Source organism: Ictalurus punctatus, chromosome 26 (assembly GCF_001660625.3).
Source record: "Ictalurus punctatus breed USDA103 chromosome 26, Coco_2.0, whole genome shotgun sequence".
Lineage (NCBI taxonomy): Eukaryota > Metazoa > Chordata > Actinopteri > Siluriformes > Ictaluridae > Ictalurus > Ictalurus punctatus.
Window position 1 is genome coordinate 9,018,467 of NC_030441.2, and position 21,616 is coordinate 9,040,082.

Genomic DNA, 21,616 nt, shown 5'->3' on the forward strand with positions numbered 1-21,616 from the left:
TCATTATAAGCTGCATATTCAGTTGAATTTGGGGAAACCATTTGAAACATTCATTGTGTTGAACTATTTCAATTTTCTTTGTTCGATTGGTTCATTACAAACAGCTGAAAGTCTGTAAATTTTGACAATAAACCTCATTTGCAATGGGGGGAATCATTTTGATTGCAACTGTATAACAATATTTGACATCAAAAGCATATCTATAAGATTTGCATTAAACAACAGTAAGATGCCATGGAAGAAAGGCTTGTTCCTGGGCAAAGATATCTTACATAAGATGCACTGCACATGATAGGTGGACACAATGTCAGATGTGGGTTATTTAATCTGAATTTCACAGTTGAGTGGGTCAAGTTATTTTTTTATTTATTCAGTCTCCTTCCCTCTTGCGGTCATTCCAGTCACTATTTAAAACTGTAGACAAGCATTCACGATGAGGAGATCTTGGGCAGAAAGAGAGTATCTGGAGGTCAGTGAGCTTTGACAGATTTCAGGGATTACCTATGCTCAGCACATATACATCTAAGAAAATGTACTGTTTTCTTTTTTTGTTGTTGTTTTTACAGCAAACATTGGACTCCAACCTCAGCAATTTGATCAAGAGGAGCAATGAGTTGGAATCACTAATGGGGAAGCTGATTCAGACCTGTCAGCATGTGGAGGTGAGTCTCATCTTTTGGTCTTTATTTTTCTTGTTTATTTTATTTTAATCTGCTGATAGTATTCATGTCAATTTTATTATCGTTCTGCGTATGGCACAATGAATGGAGTTAGTGAGCCCATCCGGTGTTACATTACACAAGCACATTAAATGTGTAGGGGGAGGTGGAGGACCACAGTGTGGTAGTGCAAGTGTGTATAGAGTATAGAGTGTTTGTGTGGTGCAAAGCTTTAAATCTGGTCATGTCAAATGTCCAAAAAGTACTTATCTCCTGTTAGGTGATGGCATATTAACACTTATATTTCAGTCTTTGTGTGAAACAACACAAGCTACATAGAATTAAGAGGCCTGGAATTATATGCATTATATAATGACTGAAAGAAAGGTTTGACCATTGGCATTTTTTCTCCCCTTTTTTTCCCCCTCAAGTAGACAAATACTTCTGTAAGTCACTCTGGATGCTGAATGCCATTAATGTAAACTGAAAAGAATTGGCATCACAATAACATCCCTAGCTGAGAGTAGGTCTTTACTGAAGACGTTTTCATTAAACAATTTCATCATTAAAACAAGCTGGAGATGCCTTTGTGTGTTGCATGTAAGCCCAAATCACATTGAACATGTTTAATGTGTCTACTATAAAGAACCTTGTTTTGCGCACAATTGTCCCTTATAACGATGGAATATTCCGACCAGAATATTTAGAAATTAATAACTATAGATCTGAGTGAGTATAGTTTGACACACCAAGCAAATAATTTTAACAATAAATGATAAAGTTTTATTCAGATCAAAACTGGATATTTGACTAGATTTCATTTGTCATATATCAGTTTCCATACCACACTATTTCAGGAGAAATATTATCTCATTGCTATTAGCCTGTTTGATAAATACAGTTAAATGGCTTAATAAGTGTTCTACATATACAGTACATGGTAATTAGTAAGTAGTCTGATTTGCGAAAAAGGTGCCACACGTTTGAACTATTAATATAATATCTCACTTATGTGTATTTGTGAATGACTTGCTATAAATATGAAAGTGGTTGGTAGAGCAAATATGTTGAATATTAGTTTGATAGATATCTCTCAATACCGATAACAGTAATTTTCAACGCAAAGTGAAATGAAATTAAGTCAAAATCCACCTCTGAATAAATTAACATCATGTTGGACCATGCTTGTCTAAAAGCGCGTCCTGAAACACATTACAATTAAAACAATCATGTACTTCAAATCCCCACAATGCCACAGGCATCAGTGCCTGCCTTTGGCCATGCTATTTAAGTGGAATGGCATACTCTCTTTCCCCTGTCAATCACAGCGACACTGACCAATTACAGGCATCTGTGAGCTCATGTATGTTTAAGAGGGTAGATAGCGCTTTCCTCCGAGTGTCTTACACTGCCCTGTGATACTGGATGAGAAGCAGTTTAAAAAGATGAGCTTGGCTGGCTTCACATGTCTCAGAGGAAGCACGTGTTAGACTTCACCTTCCTGGGTTGGTAGTTGGTAAAATGAGCAATAAGGGGGGGTTGAAGCCTTTCAAGATGGCATGGTGTTGCACAGTGAAGCCATTTTTGCTTTGCCTCTATGCATATTATTTCTTATTAAGTGCTACTTACTGCTGCTGAATCATAGACCCAAGATAATAATCACTCAAATTTGGCCAACAGACCAGAAAGTGCTTAAATTTTTATGAGAAGAAATATCACATAGACAGGAGATGTGCATTTAGATGATGGCTTTAAATATTTTACAATAAAAAGCAACCTACCACTTTCTATGGCTTTCTGGCTGCCTTTCGAAGTGGCCTTTTGTCAAGCCGCATCTCCTCGGGGTTAAACAAATCACTTCTGGCTCTGTCGAGCACCATTTCATCACATTAACCACACTAAGGCTTAGTGATGACCTACATCTCTCTCTCTCTCGCTGACTCGCGCTCATTGTATTGAGCTTTTTCCTATACATGTAAGTGTGTGTGTCTTAAAAAAAGGAAAGTCAATCTTGCTATAAAATCAAAATAGATGGCTTGGCTCTATGGGAAAAGCAAACAGTTAAAAAGGAACTAGGGACGAATTAGTGAGTACAGTGTACAAATAGATAGATTTATATGGTCCTATAAAGCAGTACTTTATAATTCCTTTCAAAACAGATTATCACAGTATTTCAATATTTATTTAATAAACCATTTTACTCCCCTCTGGAGTCGTTTAAATGTTTTGGTTCTCATTAGTAACCACTAGACAAAGTTTCTGTGAAAGACGCAGGGGGAAATAAATGAACACAACTCAGCAAAAACACACTCTAAGGTGAAACAGTTGATGGTACTGTTCAAAGGTCAAGGAGCTTAATTAGCGTGTTGAAAGAACTGAGCCATGACTGAATAAGCTCTTTTACATAGTAAAAAAAAAAAAACAGGCCCAGAGAGAAGCTATTACACCTCATTGCTCTCAACCTTTAACAATCAAGTCTTTCATATCTCACCACATCATTTTTACACCACATGAAGACAAGCAGTGTATAAAAATAATAATAATAAAAAGACATTGTAGGTTTCACATGGTGTAGGTGTTCCCAGATGGGAAGTTTATCTAAAATTAATTAAACTTAAAACCTAAGAAATGCTTTTGTGTAAGGAAGCTCTGTTTATGAGAATGTCAGCTACTTAACTGAATTCAACTACATTTTATTTTATTATATGTAAATTTGAATACGCATACTGGGAACTTCTATGCTTCTTCTCTCAAACTATTTTCTCATCTCAGAAGAAAAAACTATACAGAAGTATACACTATAGCTTTGTTTATTTCCTTCTCTTGAAAAAACAATGTATTGTTGTGTACTATTTTATTATAACTAGTATTATGTAGTATTATATTGTAACTATATAATATACTGCCTAACTAACTAGTAATGTACTGCATATTGATATATATTTCTCTCAAGAGAGGTCACCAAAGACAAAAAATAAACAAACAACAACAACAACAAAAAAACAAAACAATGTGCCCCATTATATCTGATTTCACCTGTTTAGGGAATAAAAAGAAAACCTTACCATTATTCTATTCTTCAAAACATCATAACAGCTTCAAACAGGAAAATACTCTTCACCCACTTACTCTATGGTACCCTATCAATACTTTACTCAGAAAGACTGATTTCTTAGCACTTTTAGAGCTTTTATTTTCCCCTCATCATTATTATTATTATTATGTACTTGCAAGTACAGATAACTAAAAGAATTATTCTGAGTCGTGTATATTGTGTAAGTGACATTTTTGGCTGAGTAGTGGCATGTTTTGCCCAAAATACATTTCTGGGTGTGTGTTTTTATTAGATGAACGCATCACGACAGGAAGGAAAGCTGATGGAAGAATGCGACATCTTGATCAGCTTAATTCAGGAGAGGAGACAGATTATTGGCGCCAAAATCAAAGAGGGCAAGGTAAGTTAACCTCATGACTTACTGGAAATCTCTCTGTAGATGAAATGTTATTTAGTACGTAAAACATCCTACATTCCAGTAAACTTGCCCACATGTGGTATTACAGAATACTGCTGACTTCACTTCCAGATTCCAGATAATCATAGACATTCAGTTAATTCAAAACACTATACATCACAATTTATTTATATTACTGTATTACATTAGAGTTACAATATACTGTAATAAAATAGTCTTACTATTGCAGATACGTCTTTTTTTTTTTTTTTTTTTGGAATCCAATGAAATTTCTCTCACTCATTATAATTCCTACAGATATTTCAGGACATTATTTGGTCTGATGGTGATTACTTGTCTAAAGTAACACTTTCTGTCTGTAGGCGGTTCGACTGCGTAAACTAGCACAACAAATTGCCAATTGCAAGCAGTGCATCGAGCGATCGTCTGCTCTCATAACTCAAGCAGACCAGATGCTGAAAGAAACCGACCATGCTCGCTTCCTCCAGACTGCCAAGAGCATCTCAGAGCGGTGAGCAAAGAAACCTCAAAATTTCAAGACAGATTTTTAAAACGAACAGTATATCAACAAAAAACACACCACCATTCAGACATGATACGCAAATATTAAAGATAAATAATACCAGGTACAACGATCCTTCTGCTATTTCAGAGTCTCCATGGCTACAGCGTCATCTCAGGTCCTGATACCCGAGATTAATCTGACGGACACATTTGACACTTTCGCGCTGGATTTTACCAGAGAGAAGAAGATGCTTGAAAGTCTTGATTACCTAACAGGTAATTGTTTAATTACAGCATGAACACTTGCATATACATGCACTTGGCAGGAATGTTGAAGAAGTGCAATGCAGACATTGGTCAAGAGCTTCAGTTAATATTTATATCAAATGGGGCAAAATGTGATCTCGGTGACGTGAGGTGAATGGGCTACAAAAGCAGAGTACCGCATCAAAGTCCTGTCAGCCAAGATCTGGAATCTGAGGTTCACCTTTGAAGATTGAAAAAAAAGGTCACCTGGACTTTTTTCCAACATTCAACTGTCCAGTTTCACTAATCAAACCATCCCAACTGGCACCATCAACCATGCCATGGTCAGAGTCACTGAGATCAGATATTCCCCCCATTCTGATGTTTGATGTGAACATTATCTGAAGCTCTTGACCTGTAGCTGCATGATTTTATGCATTGCACTACTGCCACATGATTGGCTGATTGGATAGCTGCATGAATGTCCAACTGTATAGCTGTTATACTTTCATATACTCATATTTTAAATCGGGGAAAATAGTAGAAATTAAGAAAAGCCATCAGTGAGTAGTGTCCAACTTTTCATGGCATACAATTGAAAAGTTTGCCTCTTTTAAAGGTTGCCATTTGAACTTCAGAGCAACAACACTGTGGAAAACTAAAAGTTCATCTTCTTTAACTAAGGCAAACTGTTCCTAAACGCTTAGAAATACTCAGATCATTTACATTACATCAATATACATCTCCAATTTTCTAAATCGTCAAAATGACTGTCTTGGTCATTCTAGTGTTTTTAGCCAGCTGATTAAACTTGCAACGTAAAGGCTGCCACTTTAGATTTTAAGAAGTCAGGAGGCGGGAAAAGGCGTTTAGTTTAGATCTACCAAAAGTTTAGTCATCTACTGTTCCCAGAATACAGGGTAACGCACAAGGACTACAACGCACCACCATCACAGACACTCTCACATTTACAATCACCCAAAAACTGATTGCACTCAGCTTGTCTCTATTACACGTGCACACTATATAAGCACCATCACTGCACTCTCAAGTATACGCTCTGTGTTGTTTTCACCAGTGTTTACCGAGCCTTATTAACATTGATTGCTAATTTGGTTCCTGAGCTTGTTTCTGGTTTTCTCACCTTGTTGTTCGTTATGCAACTGACCTTTGCCTGAACCTTGACTGTATTTTTGGATTACGGTAGACCTGTCTACCTGCTATTGCATCCTCTCCTGCTCTCCTAACAATAACAAATCATCAAATGTGGAACAAAGCGAATTAGCACCCATTTCATTTGAACTTCAGTTGAACTCTTGAAAGCGTGACTGATAGAAAACAGTAGGTTTTGCTCTGTTCTTTTTGGAATAAATAACTAAAATGTCTGAATGCAATAACTAGGGCTGCAACTAATTATTCTTTTGATAATCAATTAATCTGATGATTATTTTCCTAATATAATAATAATGTATTATTATCTTCAATTAATCGATTAGTTTGGATTAAAGGGCCAATTTTTATTTTCTGTATTTTTTTTTTAACCACATTAAAGGCTATGCAAAAGGTATTAAATGTATCTGTTTTTTTAAAAAAATATTAACATTATATTTTGAAAGCGAAAAAAAAAACCAACCTGATAGTCCACAAGCCTTAAAGTAGAAGTTAAATCACTATATTAAAAATGTTAAAAGAAAAACAAAAGCACAAACTAAGTATTAGCTGGTAAGAGGTTTAATATTCTGCAGTAACACACATTCACTCATTTAAACACAGTAACATGTTCCTTTATTCTGTAAATGTATGACACTTCTTACATTTATATCCAATTACGTGTTCTAACCCCATTACAGTTACTACTCTCAATTACTTTTGTTTCTAAATATAGCATCAAACAACATATTTGATCAAAATGAATAGTTCGGTCAGAGTTATTGCGCTTCCCTTCTATCGTGTGCCGTTTGATGGACTCGCATGCGTGGACTCGCACTCATTCAGAGAAGTTTAACAGAGACTCACTCGCTGTCAGGACGAGTGTTTACGTAAAATGGAAATACTGGTGTGAATTTCTAACATTTACAGATAAGGATGTAAAGGTAAAAATGTCATTTCTGTGCTGAAGAAAACACGTCTGGTACACATTAAACAGCACATGTGTCTGTCGCAGCATCTGACACGACAAGCCACGTTAATACACTCATGAGTTTGATTGAAGCGCTTAATATAAAACATTCTCATGTTTTGGACGACCTGGATCGTGCACGTTTCCCACAGCAGCAGCCCACTCTGTGACCGCCGCTGTTTCTCAGATGCATTAATTTCTGACTGTTGGCATATCCCATTTAATCTTAGTAAGGATGCAACTATGTAGCATTATTGAAGTACCATATATGGCACAGAATGAACTTAACAATGCCAACAAGAAAGCAGTAAAAGATGGCGGTAGCTTAAATGTTAAAACTGCAGGAGCTTTTTGTTTACTGTAAAGGTAAAAGCATGATAAACTACAGTTTACACAAGGCAGCATATTGATGGTGCACAAACATTTCAAAGAAAATCACCTCAAAGCTCCTGCTCGAGAAGAAACACTGATTGTACAATTTGACGATACTATATAATCAAAGCTGCTTGATAAAGTCGCTATAGCTCAGTGAAAATTAAATACTAGCTTAATAGTTTAATGAGGCCTAAGTTTAGCATGCTTTTAATGGTAAGGCATGAAGGCTACTGATTTAGCACCATTTGGATAAAGAGATAATGAAACAAAAACAATAAAATGTTAAAATTTTGTTATTATTTAATATTGATTTCAGTTTCAATAATTGGAACAAAAATAATCAATATATTAGTTGGTTATGCAAAAAAATAGTAATAATTGTTTGCGTCCCTAATTAGACAGTCCCTCCATGATTTTGCGATTGCAGAAGTTAATGCATGTCACACATCGTAGCAGAGATACAAAGCAGAGATAAGGCGGATGCAAGTGCAGGATAACAGTTGTTTATTTAAAGAGACAGGCAGGCAGACAAATCCAAAACGTGATCCAAAACGTAATTCATAAACAGGCAAGAGGTCAGGCGATTGGCAAACAGGTATACACGGGGCTAGACAGGAATCTAGGTCGATAACCAAAACAAGAAACAAACTATGACGATGAACTGGAAGCGGATATCCAGCGCGAACTGACTATGACTATGACTATGACACGAACTACACTAACGCTAAACATTCACTTCTTATTACTTACTACTTAATCTTCCGCCTTGTGTGCTGGGAAGCGTGCGGTATATATGCGGACATGATTACCCTCGCAACTGCTAACAGCTGAGGGTAATCCGGACACACGTGACTTCCCAGGCAATGACGGAACAGGGAGGAGACATGACAAACATAAACAAAACACACGTGTCCCAATGTCACTACGGTCGACAGCGGAAAAGCAGGTCCTCACGCATTTGCGCTTAAAGCACACTGCTTCAAGGGAGAATCGTGACAGAACCCCCCCCAAGGGCACTCCTCCCGGAGTGCCATGAGTCATCCCACTTCATTCCCGCTCAGCCACGGCCCCCTGGGCTGAATGTCCCAAGCAGAGACATGAAACTGCACGGTGTTCTTGGCGGCGTAGGGAAGCAGAGCGACGACCTCGGCTGGACAGGGAAGCAGAGCGACGACCTCGGCTGGACAGGGGGGCTGAGCGACGACCTCGGCTGGACAGGGGGGCTGAGCGACGACCTCGGCTGGACAGGGGGGCTGAGCGACGACCTCGGCTGGACATGAGGGCAGAGCGACGACCTCGGCGGAGCAGGGAAACAGAGCACTGTACTCGGCGGAGCAGGGAAACAGAGCACTGTACTTGGCGGAGCAGGGAAGCAGGGCGATGTCCTCGTCGGAACATGAAGGCAGAGCGACGTCCTCGGCGGAGCAGGAAGGCAGAGCGCTGTACTCAGCGAAGCAGGGAAGCAGGGCGACGTCCTCGTCGGCGCCTGAAAGCGGAGCGACGTCCCCAGCTGAACTGGAAGGCAGAGCGAAGTCCCCTGTAAGGCCAGGGAGAGGAGCGTGGGTCTCCGTGCGGCCAGGGAGAGGAGCGTGGGTCTCCTCGAAACAGAAGAGGGGAACGCTATCTGCCATGGGGCAGGAAGGCTGAGCGACGTCCACAGCTGAACAGGGAGGCTGGGCGACGTCCACAGCTGAACAGGGAGGCTGGGCGACGTCCACAGCTGAACAGGGAGGCTGGGCGACGTCCACAGCTGAACGGGGAGGCTGGGCGACGTCCACAGCTGAACGGGGAGGCTGGGCGACGTCCACAGCTGAACGGGGAGGCTGGGCAACGTCCACAGCTGAACGGGGAGGCTGGGCGACGTCCACAGCTGAACGGGGAGGCTGGGCGACCTCCACAGCTGAACGGGGAGGCTGGGCGACCTCCACAGCTGAACGGGGAGGCTGGGCGACGTCCACAGCTGAACGGGGAGGCTGGGCGACGTCCACAGCTGAACGGGGAGGCTGGGCGACGTCCACAGCTGAACTGGGAGGCTGAGCGACGTCCACAGCTAAACAGGGAGACTGAGGCTCTGAGGTCACTAGGTGAACCTTGGGCATGGGCGGAGCTTGGCTGGCCATGTCAGCAGACTGTGGCGCGGGCGGAGCTTGGCTGGCCATGTCAGCAGACTGTGGCGCGGGCGGAGCTTGGCTGGCCATGTCAGCAGACTGGGGCGTGAGCAGAGCTTGGCTGTGCGTGTCCGCAGACTGGGGCGTGAGCGGAGCTTGGCTGTGCGTGTCAGCAGACTGTGGCGTGAGCGGAACTTGGCTGGGCCTGTCAGCAGACCGGCGCGTGAGCAGAACTTGGTCATTAGGCTGAGATATTAGCAGAGCTTGGGAAACTGGATCAGCAGGCTTGAACGTGAGCTCAGGGACGTGAAGCTTGGCTTGGGCGTCAGGGACGTGAGACTTGACTTGGATCTCAGGGACGTGAGGCTTGACTTGGATCTCAGGGGCTTGAGGCTTGACTTGGATCTCAGGGGCTTGAGGCTTCACTTGGACCTCAGGGGCTTGAGGCTTCACTTGGACATCAGGGGCTTGAGGCTTGACTTGGACATCAGGGGCTTGAGGCTTGACTTGGACATCAGGGGCTTGAGGCTTGACTTGGACCTCAGGGACTGGAGGCTTGACTTGGATCTCAGGGACTGGAGGCTTGACTTGGATCTCAGGGACTGGAGGCTTGACTTGGATCTCAGGGACTGGAGGCTTGACTTGGATCTCAGCGACTGGAGGCTGGACCTGGAGCTCAGGGACTGGAGGCTGGACCTGGAGCTCAGGGACTGGAGGCTGGACCTGGAGCTCAGGGACTGGAGGCTGGACCTGGAACTCAGGGACTGGAGGCTGGACCTGGAACTCAGGGACTGGAGGCTGGACCTGGAGCTCAGGGGCTGGCGGCTGGACCTGGAGCTCAGGGACATGAGACTTGACTTGGATCTCAGGGACATGAGACTTGACTTGGATCTCAGGGACATGAGACTTGACTTGGACTTGGACCTTTTGTTGGAGCTCGGCGGGTGAGCCCACCTCGTGGGGCTCAGGTTCGAGCTCTGAGGTCACCCTGTCGGTCCCGGGCTGGGTCTCTGCACGGGCTCTCCGGTGAAGTTTCTTATGCTCCCGCCAGCTGCTCTTGAAGCATTCCTGAGAGCAGAAGAAAGCTTCCTGGAGGTCCAGCTTCCTGCAAGTGGGACATTGAAGCTGAGTCTCTCTCCCGCAGCCCTCGGTCATACATCTCGGGGATTTCGCCCCCGTGTTGGCCGGAAACTGAAGTGGATCGCTGGTTGCTGCCCTGTCCATCTCCTCATAATAGAGGTTGAATGGTGGGTCCGCCTGGGGCTGTCCATTGACTCTCCACCCCAGTAAATCAAGACCACGAAGTTGTCCAAGCTGTGAAAACTCCTCCATATACAGCTCTGTAAACTGAGTGACATCATGGAGGGCTGGCGACCCAGCACTCACCAGCTACTCCGCCCAGTCATGGGCCGGGCCGCAAAACCTGGACACCAGGAACCCGATCCACTCTCTCTTAGTAGGCTTGGGAACCGCCAAGCTGCAGAAATACTCCTGGCAGCTGAAGAGAAACTCCAGTGGGTAGCTCCCCAATCCCGCTGTCTCTGGCGGCAATTCAATGGCGTACCTTTAGGGAAATTGCACAGATGAAAAATGCGGCCAGTAATCCGAGCGTTCCCCAATGCGGTATTGTCCTACGATTTTCCTAGTTGCTGTGGCGTGCCTTCTCTCTAGTCCTCCTGCTGCATCCATGTTAAGGCGGAAGATTCTGTCACACATCGTAGCAGAGATACGAAGCAGAGATAAGGCGGATGCAAGTACAGGATAACAGTTGTTTATTTAAAGAGACAGGCAGGCAGACAAATCCAAAACGTGATCCAAAACGTAATTCATAAACAGGCAAGAGGTCAGGCGATTGGCAAACAGGTATACACGGGGCTAGACAGGAATCTAGGTCGATAACCAAAACAAGAAACAAACTATGACGATGAACTGGAAGCGGATATCCAGCGCGAACTGACTGTGACTGACTGTGACTGTGACTGTGACTGTGACACGAACTACACTAACGCTAAACATTCACTTCTTATTACTTACTACTTAATCTTCCGCCTCGTGTGCTGGGAAGCGCGCGGTATATATGCGGACATGATTACCCTCGCAACTGCTAACAGCTGAGGGTAATCCGGACACACGTGACTTCCCAGCCAATGATGGAACAGGGAGGAGACATGACAAACATAAACAAAACACACGTGTCCCAATGTCACTACGGTCGACAGCGGAAAAGCAGGTGCTCACGCATTAGGAAACTGCAATATCCACAAGAGCTTTTTCATAATTACTGGTTTTGGGCCAAGAAGCATCATGTCACATCATCACAATGTGCATTCAGCCAAAGCCATCTTCGATTCACGTGTGTTGAACATGAGTATAGCTAAAAGGTCTCATTTACCAACAAACTTCACTGCAAAAGACAATTTAATGCAACTGCAATTTCGCCAATTCATGTAGTTTTCAGTAAAAAAAAAAACTGAAAAAAAAAACCTCTGCAGATTGCATAGAAATTTTGAAAAAAGACACAGCAAAATCAAGCATTTCTGACCACAACAATCACAAAAAAAACAAGCAAACGAAAAAATCCATGAAATCCTGTATGGACTGATTAGATGACTCATGATGTAAAATTATACACTCATAATTTACACCACACTTAGATGAGATGAGGATGCTCCAATCTTACTCTTCTGTTATTTCAGTTATATTCAGTTCCTTGTTCAGACTCATGAAGCCAGTCACAAAAAATCTCTACATATCGCATACTTAAAAATCAGTAGTAGTAGTAATGATGTGCTACAGTAAAGTGAATGTGACAAGGAAGAGTGTAGCCCGGCTTTTAAGTCAAGTGAGTTGCAGTTCCCTCATAAAATACACACCATACTGCTTAAGAGCAATCAAAGGAGAGCAAGTGGAGAGCAAGTAGTGAGACTCAATTAAGGATCATCAGTCATCAGACACTCAAAGTCAATAAATGTCCAATGATTAAATGACACTTTTATGTGTAATGACAAGGTGCTCCAGGTTTATAGATTATTTTAGGTAAAACCCACGTTAATGCAGGAATAATTAATTGAATTCTGTCACTAGAAGTAAAATCACATTTTTGTTTAATACTTAAAATACTAATCATTTCAGCTTGTTACTTGTTACCTAACCCACATATCAACAGTGTGGCATAAACGACTTTCTTTTTTTTTTTTTCATAGAACAATGTGCATATGTCATCTTGTGTTGTTTCTCTCCATGTACAGTTGTAAAATGTGTCATACGGTTAAAGCAAACTCCTCTTTGCTGTCGTTTTTATTTTCCTTCATTATTATTCCAGCGCCCAGTCCTCCAGGTATCCGAGAAGAGCTCTGCACAGCGTCCTATGACACCATAACTGTGCACTGGACATCTGATGATGAGTTCTCTGTAGTTTCTTATGAGCTTCAGTACACCATCTATACTGGCCAGTCAAATATTGTCAGTAAGTAAGACATGAAATTCTTGAAATATATATACAAGCATTATAACTAAAGAGTATGGCATCATAATGCAATGTGGCTTTCCATACAATGTAGGCAGCTGATCCCAATATCAATAACAGTGCCATTAATACCAAGTACCTTTTTAATTAGGCCTACCTATTTTGACTAATTAAGTTTAATAGTCTTTTGCAACCTCTCATATGAACTATATTTTTTAAGATATCGAAAACATGTAAAGGCAAGAAAGAAATTTAAGAACTCACACATAATTGCATCTTCATGACTTTGTGGTTCATCATCATTTCTTTTTTCAATATATATTCAATATATATATATATATATATATATTTTTTTGCAAGTTTCCACCATGAGTTTGACACTTGGTCTAGACTTGGTCCACTTAGTGAGTATTAGGTTACGTAAGACGAACAGTGAAACATATCTCACTTTCCTATCCAGGTCTCTGCAACTCTGCTGACAGCTGGATGATTGTGCCCAATATCAAGCAGAACCACTACACCGTTCATGGCCTGCAGAGTGGCACCAAGTACATCTTCATTGTCAAGGCCATTAATCAGGCAGGAAGTCGCAGCAGTGAGCCTGGGACACTCAAAACCAACAGTAAGACCATACACAGTTTCTTTTTGGTGTTAGAAATGACTTCAAAGAATCAATTTTGGAAGACAAGTAAATGTCCTGGGCTTGTGTTAGAACTGTGTTCAGACAGTTTACTTAAACTATATAAAGAAGGAATCCAGTAATCACTGTTATTCATAACATGGGTCAAAAAACACCGCCAGGTACAGAGAAGGGTAATCTACAGTATTTTCATACAAGGCACACAGAGGGTTTAAATGTACAAACTAATGATGGGGAAAATGAGGAACACATGAGTATACTCATGGAAGTAACAAGACAAAGGAGAAAGGAAAATCAAGAGCACATGATGAGAGTTTGAGAGTAAACTTCATTCGAAGAATTTGTGAAAAGTTCTAAATAGTCAGGATTCCTTGAATTAAATCCAAATTCCCACACCATTCGCATTGAACCTAAACAATATTACTGCTTTACTTGTGCTAGTACATTACACACTAGCTTACAGATTACAGTCCATGTTCTGTGTCTTTAACATCCTACATATTTATTGTTTCGTATTTGTTTATTTATTGTTTTGCACTCGTCTCACGCTGTTGTGTATTGCACTTTATGTAGTCTTGCGTACTGCTCTGTATTGCACCATGGTCCTGAACAAACGTCATTTCGCTCCAATGTATACCAGCTATATAGAGGAATGACAATAAAAACCCACTTGACTTGAGATGAAATTTGGTTATGCATACACCTTCGTCATGGAAGTGCATCAGAACCAAGGAATTATGTAACTGTTGCTTGGCGACAGAGGGTAATTTCTGCATGCATACATACTAACGATAGTGTTAAATCCCCAAACCATGACCATGAGCACTAGGTAACTTGGAGAGGACCTTCAAAAAGAAAAAAAAATGCCACTGAGTTACCAGGAGAGAGAAGGCAGGATTTACCAAGCAGATTTGGATCAGTGGATAAACGTTTTTGATTGATATTTGTACTACTGGTGCAGCCTTTTCACTGGCCCTCAGTAAAAAGAGGCCCTCAGGCTCAGAGCCTGAACTGGAGCAGATGGATAGATAAATGGGAGACAGATGAGATAAGTGGGAATTAATTAAAACACATATCTAAACTTCCAGATATTCTTTTGGTCACTATTGGCCAAGGTATGCCCAGGACTCACACCATCACTGGGCTCAGAATCATTGTCAATAACTGTCTATGCATATTGTCACTGCTGATGAAGTGTTATGGATTTCTAAGTGAAATGGACTGAACAACATCAGCACGAAAGAAGATAAAAATCTAGGGGCCATTTTACTCTATGTAATCACCTGGCCCAACTGTCACTGATTCTGCATGAAAGCTAGAAAGAAATCAACCTTGCTTCTTCATACCACTCTGCATCACCATTGGTGGTGCTGTTGCGCTTAAAATACACCTTTAAAAATAGTTAAAAGCAAATAATCTTATGTAGATGGCAAGAATGAAACCTTATACTGGTGTATTTTTATCTTTGAAAAACAGGAGGCTTAGCCCTGCTAGCTCATTTATATCATCTGGTCCTGCTGCAGTCCCTTGTGATGTTTGCGAATTGTTCTCCACATTTGCGTGACTGCTTCAAGCTTTTTAGAAACCGCACCACATGCTTTAAATCCTTTAAATCATTTACACTTTCTGAGCTTAACAGTAAAGATATATTTGATATAGTTGGCATTTGACCATGGTCTGTTGGTGTAAACAAACACAGTTATTCCATTTCAGATGGCTCAGCTTGAAGAATTGAACATAGAACAAAACAGAACACAACGTTCTTTTTTCTCATCTATCTTTCTGTAATATAAATATGTTTTTCATTATTTATTTATTTTTGATCATTAGATAGATTGATTTCATTTCTATTGGCTGCACGCCAGGGTGCGTTACAACCCTGCACCCTATCTATCACATCAACCTCTGCAATATATAAGATATCTTATTATAGGTTGTGTTGTTTATTCCCCAGGTCAGCCATTTAAGCTTGACCCAAAGTCAGCACACAGGAAGCTAAAATTGTCCCATGACAACCTGACGGTGGAACGTGATGAGATATCCTCAAAGAAGAGCCACGGTCAGGAGCGCTTCAGCAGCCAAAGCAGCTATGGTGTCATAGGAAACGTGTACATCGACAGTGGCCGCCATTATTGGGAGGCACTAATTGGAGGGAGCACTTGGTTAGTCACATTTTTTTCAGTACTTAGTGATAGATGTCCTATTAACTCTTAACCTCAATCATCAAGATTGCAAGGTTTTTTGTAAATCTGCCTTGTAACAGTGCCTGTTCTTAAAAGTGCTATATAGATAAAAACCTAAGACAACCTAATAGAGCATAATTTAGTTTATGAAAGTACACAAACAAAGCCAAAGAGCAGCTTTATGAGCAGGTTTGTTCAGAAGTACAGTAAGAAAGATTTTATATTTTTAATGCTGGAATTGTGACATTAAAAGTTGTATGCCGTTAAATTCCGTAACCGTTTTGTTTACACTTTCACAAGTGTTTTGATCTTTGCTGAACTGCAATTTCACTTTTCACTAGTGAATAATAGTTGCTTTGTAAATTGAAGTGGAAATTATGTTGGATGTCTGTCAGACATAATACACAAGGCCAATGTGATAAATGTGTGCAATTATAGTGATTTATTTGAGTGATGTCTTGTAGGCCAGGCCTGATAAGTACAAATGCAATGCATGTGACATTGACCAAATTATTTTATGATGCGCAATTTAGAATAGATAAACAAACATAATCATATGTATGACTGAACCTTATTTTTCATGTCCCTTAGAGGTTCACGTTTCGAATTTAGATCAAGATGTTAGAACTAACTACAAATTAACCTTACAGAGCAAGCTGTTTATAGGAATAGATGGCAGTCGAAGACCGGAAAAACTACAACTATTCTTGAATTGTTCAGTTTCATTGAGCCCATGCTCACTGTTGCCTCAGATTCCTGTTCTTGATTGACAGAAGTAGAACCCACTCCAGTCTCCAACCTAATAGTTTAAATTAATTCATAAAATCGATTAGTTTTCTGCTCACCACAGATGTAAAGAGTGGTTATTTGAGTATATTGAGAAACAGTCCAGCCATTCTCTTCTGTCATTTCTCATCAACAAGGCATTTCTACCCACAGAACTTCCAGTTATTTTGTTTACTGCACCATTCTGTGTAAACTCTAGAGACTCTGTTGTATTTGGAAATCCCAGGAGATCAGCAGGTTCTGAAACACTCAAACCAGCCCATCTTGCACCAAAAGCCCGGCAACAGTCAAAGTCACACTGATGACATTTTCCCTCTTTTTTCTAATGTTTGATGTAAACATTAACTGAAGCTCTTGACCTGTATCTGTGCGTTTTTGTGCATTGTGCTGCTGCCACATGATTGGCTGATTGGTTAATTGCATGAATCTGCAGGTGTACAGGTTCTCCTATTAAAGGTCTGATTAAACTTTACATGCACAGCTGTAAACTGGGTGTAATACATGAAACATTTACTACTTCTACCTTTATATACATAATAAATAATTTTCATACTAAATGTTGCCATACGGGTATGAAGACAATAAAAAATGACCTGACTTCCCAAATGGACTTTTTTGTCTCAGGTATGCTGTGGGCATAGCCTATAAGTCAGCACCCAAGCACGAGTGGATTGGGAAGAACCCTTTGTCATGGGTGCTGTGCCGTTGCAACAATTCCTGGGTGGTGCGCCACAACAGCAAAGAGATGGCCATTGACCCCTCACCACACCTGAGACGAGTCGGTGTGCTCCTGGACTATGATGCCGGCTCGCTGGCTTTCTATGATGCCGTGAGCTCTCAGCACCTCCACACCTTCCATATCACCTTCACCCAGCCGGTTTGCCCTGTGTTTAATGTCTGGAACAAATGTCTTACAGTCCTAACAGGCCTCCCTATCCCAGATCATTTGGAAGGTGTAGAGGCTTTCAACTGAGGCTGTGGTGTTTCTTTCTAAATAAAAGAGCGGACCTTGGGCTGCTTTGGTTTGCTTTCAGCTCTGGCCATGACCTTGTTGGCCACATCATATTTCCAGTTCATTAAGGTTTTTTAAAAGCATACACAGAAGGTTTTGACAGCAATTCCACCTTTATATGAAAAAGTAAAAGGTTTCATAACCCCTGAGTTCAAATGACAATTAATTAAAAAATTTTTTTTTTTACCTAAGTCAAGACCACAGTGCATTGATATCAGGTATTTTGGAGGAATTTTGCACATGTCTATATGGTATGTCTATATTTATGAAAAGAGGGACGATCACATTATAGTCAATTTAGTGCAATTATGTGATTAGGTTTCTTAGTGCAATCTCAATTGATATGCAGATGATGGACTATTTTTACTTTATAAAAAGGACATTTCAACAATGCAGCAGGACTGATTACATGCATACATAAAACCTTTTCCATTTTAGGTCAAGTCAATGCTTGCTTGTCTTTTGCCTAATTATGACTGTTGCGGTATACCTGTTTTTGAGCATATACAACTGTTTTATGTTCCTGAACACTTTAGCAGTAAATCAATGCACAATTGTATTTTAGATACACAATCTATGTTGTGTGCTCAAAAAAAAATTACACAATTTTGTATTGTGTATTGTATTTGCATTTGAGGAAGGTTGCCTGTCATTTTTTTCTGTCAGACTTTTTTTTTTTTAATGTATCATTAGCAGTGGTGGCACTAAGTTCATTTACTGACCTAACATAGCTCATTAAATCAATATTAAAATCAAAAATGTATCTTCCTGCACAGATTCAACAGTTGTGTAGATTTCTACACGGACTAAAACACTTTCCGTTTAGAGTAAATTATTAATGTATATTAGTTTTATGTAAAAATTTTGAAAGAACAGAAAATTTCAAGTCTATTTTGTGGTTTAAATATGTCTGTACATATGATAATCTGGCAGTTCATAACCTTACATCTCTGTAGTGTATAGAAATTGTCGGTTTCTAGTTGCTGAGGGTAAACTGTTTGCAAAGAGTTGTTTTATACTCTTGTATCACAGCATTTTTGTAGCATGTTTTAAAAACAGTTAATGTATCAGCCACATGTTGGTATCGTGTTTTCAGTTGTCTTTCACAAAAGCAAACCAAGGATTTGTTAAAGAGGATTAATCTGACTACTGATTCACAGTGAAGCTGCCATCCACAGAAAATCCTTTCAGGCTAAAAAAAAAAAAAAAAAAAAAAAAAAGAAAAAAAAAGGAAGCACTTTCACACAAATGGAATATCATCATGGAATTCAAAACAGTATGGGCTAGATAATTGCAGCTCAAGACACAACTTGATGTGGCCATAAAAATATGCTCACATTGCATTTGAAAGTAACATTCAACGCTGTAGCTCATCACGCGAGCCTGGAACAACCTACTAAGCATGGAAACACAATCTGTAGTGTAAATGCTGGTGGAAATGGTCAACCATAGAGCTGTTTACAAACTCTGGATTAAAGCTAATGTGCTCGTAAATTAAGGTCTTATTAAATAAAGATTCACATTAAACAGTGTGGCAAATATTAAAATGGCTAATACGTCGATTTATTCTAAACTGATTTAAAGGAAAATATACCTTTGTGCAGAATAATACATCTGTAAAATGTATATAAAAGGTCTACACACCCCTGTTAAAATGGCAGGTTTTGTGATGTAAAAAAAAAAAAAAAAAAAAAAAAAAAAACAACCCAAAAATAAATCATGTCAGAACTTTTTCCACCTTCAGTGTGAGATTACAAGGTATAAAAATTAAGTGAAAAACTATCAAAATTTTAGGCAATAAAGGAAGAAAAAAAAAACAAAACATAACCTACGTACATAAGTGAATCATTCTTTACATGATTCAGAATGCAGCAGCATGCCTTGTTTTCCAGCCCAAAAGAACCCATGTCACACACCTCTACATCTCCATCCACTGGCTTCCTGTAGCCGCCTGCATCAAATTCCAGTCCTTGATGCTCACGTACAAGACCTTGTCTGGAACAGCACCCCCTACCTCAACACTCTCCTTGAGGTTTATGTTCCTTACATACAATCTGCAACCAGTTAACGACCGACACCTGGTAGTGCCTATTCAGTGAGGCATGAGGTCCCTTTCCAGAACCTTCAAAATGACTGTCCCTCAGTAGTGGCCAACCTCTTCTGTGAACACTTAACTAACCCCTAACTTAGATATTTTTTTTTTTGTGAGAAAGGACTTCCTCTAGCCAGCCTACCCCATAGCCCAGACAGGTGAAGAATATGAGAGATTGTTCTCACATACAGAGAGTGATCAGTACTTGTCAGTTATTCCTGCAGCTCCTTTAATGTTGCTGTATGTCTCTTGGCAGCCTCCCTGGTACGTTTTTGTCTTGTCCTTTAACAAATGTTGGAGGGACATCCTGTTCTGTTCTTGTCACTGTGGAGCTCCATTTTCTGTATTTGTTGATTATGGCCTTTATTGTGCTGCATGGTACAGGGTTTTCCCTACTATAGAAAGGCCTAGGCACAGCACCTAAGTGTTTTAAGATTTAAGCTGAATTAAACTGAAAAAGCATTTAGGAAACATATCAAAATTAATGTAAAAATGAATCCCATGAGCTGAGAAAAAAAAACAGATGTGAAAAAAACAGATCTCAAATGTTAATCTAGCAACAGGAATGAGCTGCCAATCAACAATCATTGTCGTGAACGTTTGTGTGATTGGTGTGTGATAGATGTTCTTTGTTAAGTTAATCATACAGCTGATGGGTAGTTATCTGTATCGTCACCTTGGGGTGGTAGTTACAGCCATCGACTTGGATAAGCAAGTTACAAGCCATTGATAAGGTAAGCCTCACCAAAGTATAAATGAAGTATGAACTTTTTGGTTAGGGAGCAATTCTTGTGGAGGTTAACAATAGCAATAACAGATAGTGACAATATATAACTAATGTAGCCTATTTTACAACTAAAGAAATCACTAGCCTAGCTAACTTGCATAGATATTCATGTACTGAATTAAGTTATGTAAGGCCAACGAAGCTAGTTAGTTGATGTTACATAAAGATACCTCGACTGAATTAAAGTTAGTATCTAATGTGGCTTGGTAGCTAAACAAAGTTAGGCTGTGTTTGTCATGGCCCCCAGGAACACAATCCCCCATCTGGCCTCGCCATCTTTGTTGATCCCCCCTCAGGCCTCACTGCGGTCCGTGCTGTTAGCCTCTCACACTGGTGGTGCTTTCAGCCTTAAGGGGGTGGGGGCTCTGTCATGGCCCCCAGGGCAAGTTCCATCTTTGGCTACTAGAGGGCATCCTAAATGCCGTTTCAGAATTTCTTCTTCTGTTGTCTCCCTACATTTTGCATTTTAACCATTCTGTTTTCATTCTCCTGATTGATTAGTGCTCTATTTAAGTTCCCTGTTTTTTCTCCTCGCATTGCATCATGTCAGGTTATGTTTGTGTTTGAATGCTCACATTTGTTATTGTTCAGTTTATGCACTGTTTATTTTGTGTTTTCTTATGGTTTCTTTCCTAGTTTTACTAAGTTTCTGATAGCCCCAGTACCTAGTGTGTTTATTCCTTGTGTTTGTTTGCCTGAGCCTGTTTCCCGGAACCTGTTCCCTGTGTCTGTCTTAAATAAAGTTCTGCATGTGCATCAGTCTCCCTGGACTCACTTCATGACAGCGTTCACACGTAACCCAGCTGACAAAAAAAGGTCCCCAGGATGTCCCCTAGAAGGCCTCTATGAATGTCCCCCGAACGTCCATGTGTAGGGTTTCAGGACGTCCAGTGGCCATTTGGGACACTTAGGGAACTTTCGCTGAAATGAACACATTCAGTAGTGTTATGATTTGATATCCTCTCATGTCCTTGGAATGTTCGACAGCGAACGTTATAAACCGGACCAAATGCAGACCTAAGTGGACGTTTGCAAAGTCCGGGGGACGTCCCTTGTTTCCTAGGAATGTCGTTTCTGATGAAAACCACTGCTTTTTTTTTTTTTTTTTAAATAAATAAGTGGTCTCCTCCCCCCACCAGCACCTAACACATCAAATGTTTTGGAAA

The 21,616-nt window shown here is 40.5% G+C and overlaps 1 protein-coding gene across 3 annotated transcripts in view; it reads left to right on the forward strand.

Annotated features, from left to right (window-relative positions):
- mid1 (midline 1) overlaps positions 1-21,206 on the forward strand; it is a 59,670-nt gene extending 38,464 nt beyond the window's left edge. For all 3 annotated transcript variants that reach the window (XM_047151175.2, XM_017458059.3, XM_047151174.2), the window contains exons 3-10: positions 567-662; positions 4,007-4,114; positions 4,495-4,643; positions 4,785-4,912; positions 12,807-12,950; positions 13,411-13,572; positions 15,545-15,752; positions 17,184-21,206. In XM_047151175.2, the coding sequence (XP_047007131.1) occupies positions 567-662; positions 4,007-4,114; positions 4,495-4,643; positions 4,785-4,912; positions 12,807-12,950; positions 13,411-13,572; positions 15,545-15,752; positions 17,184-17,532 (1,344 nt within the window). In that variant the 3' untranslated portion in view covers positions 17,533-21,206. The remainder of the gene's footprint in view (positions 1-566; positions 663-4,006; positions 4,115-4,494; positions 4,644-4,784; positions 4,913-12,806; positions 12,951-13,410; positions 13,573-15,544; positions 15,753-17,183) is intronic.
- The last annotated feature ends 410 nt before the right edge of the window (positions 21,207-21,616 follow it).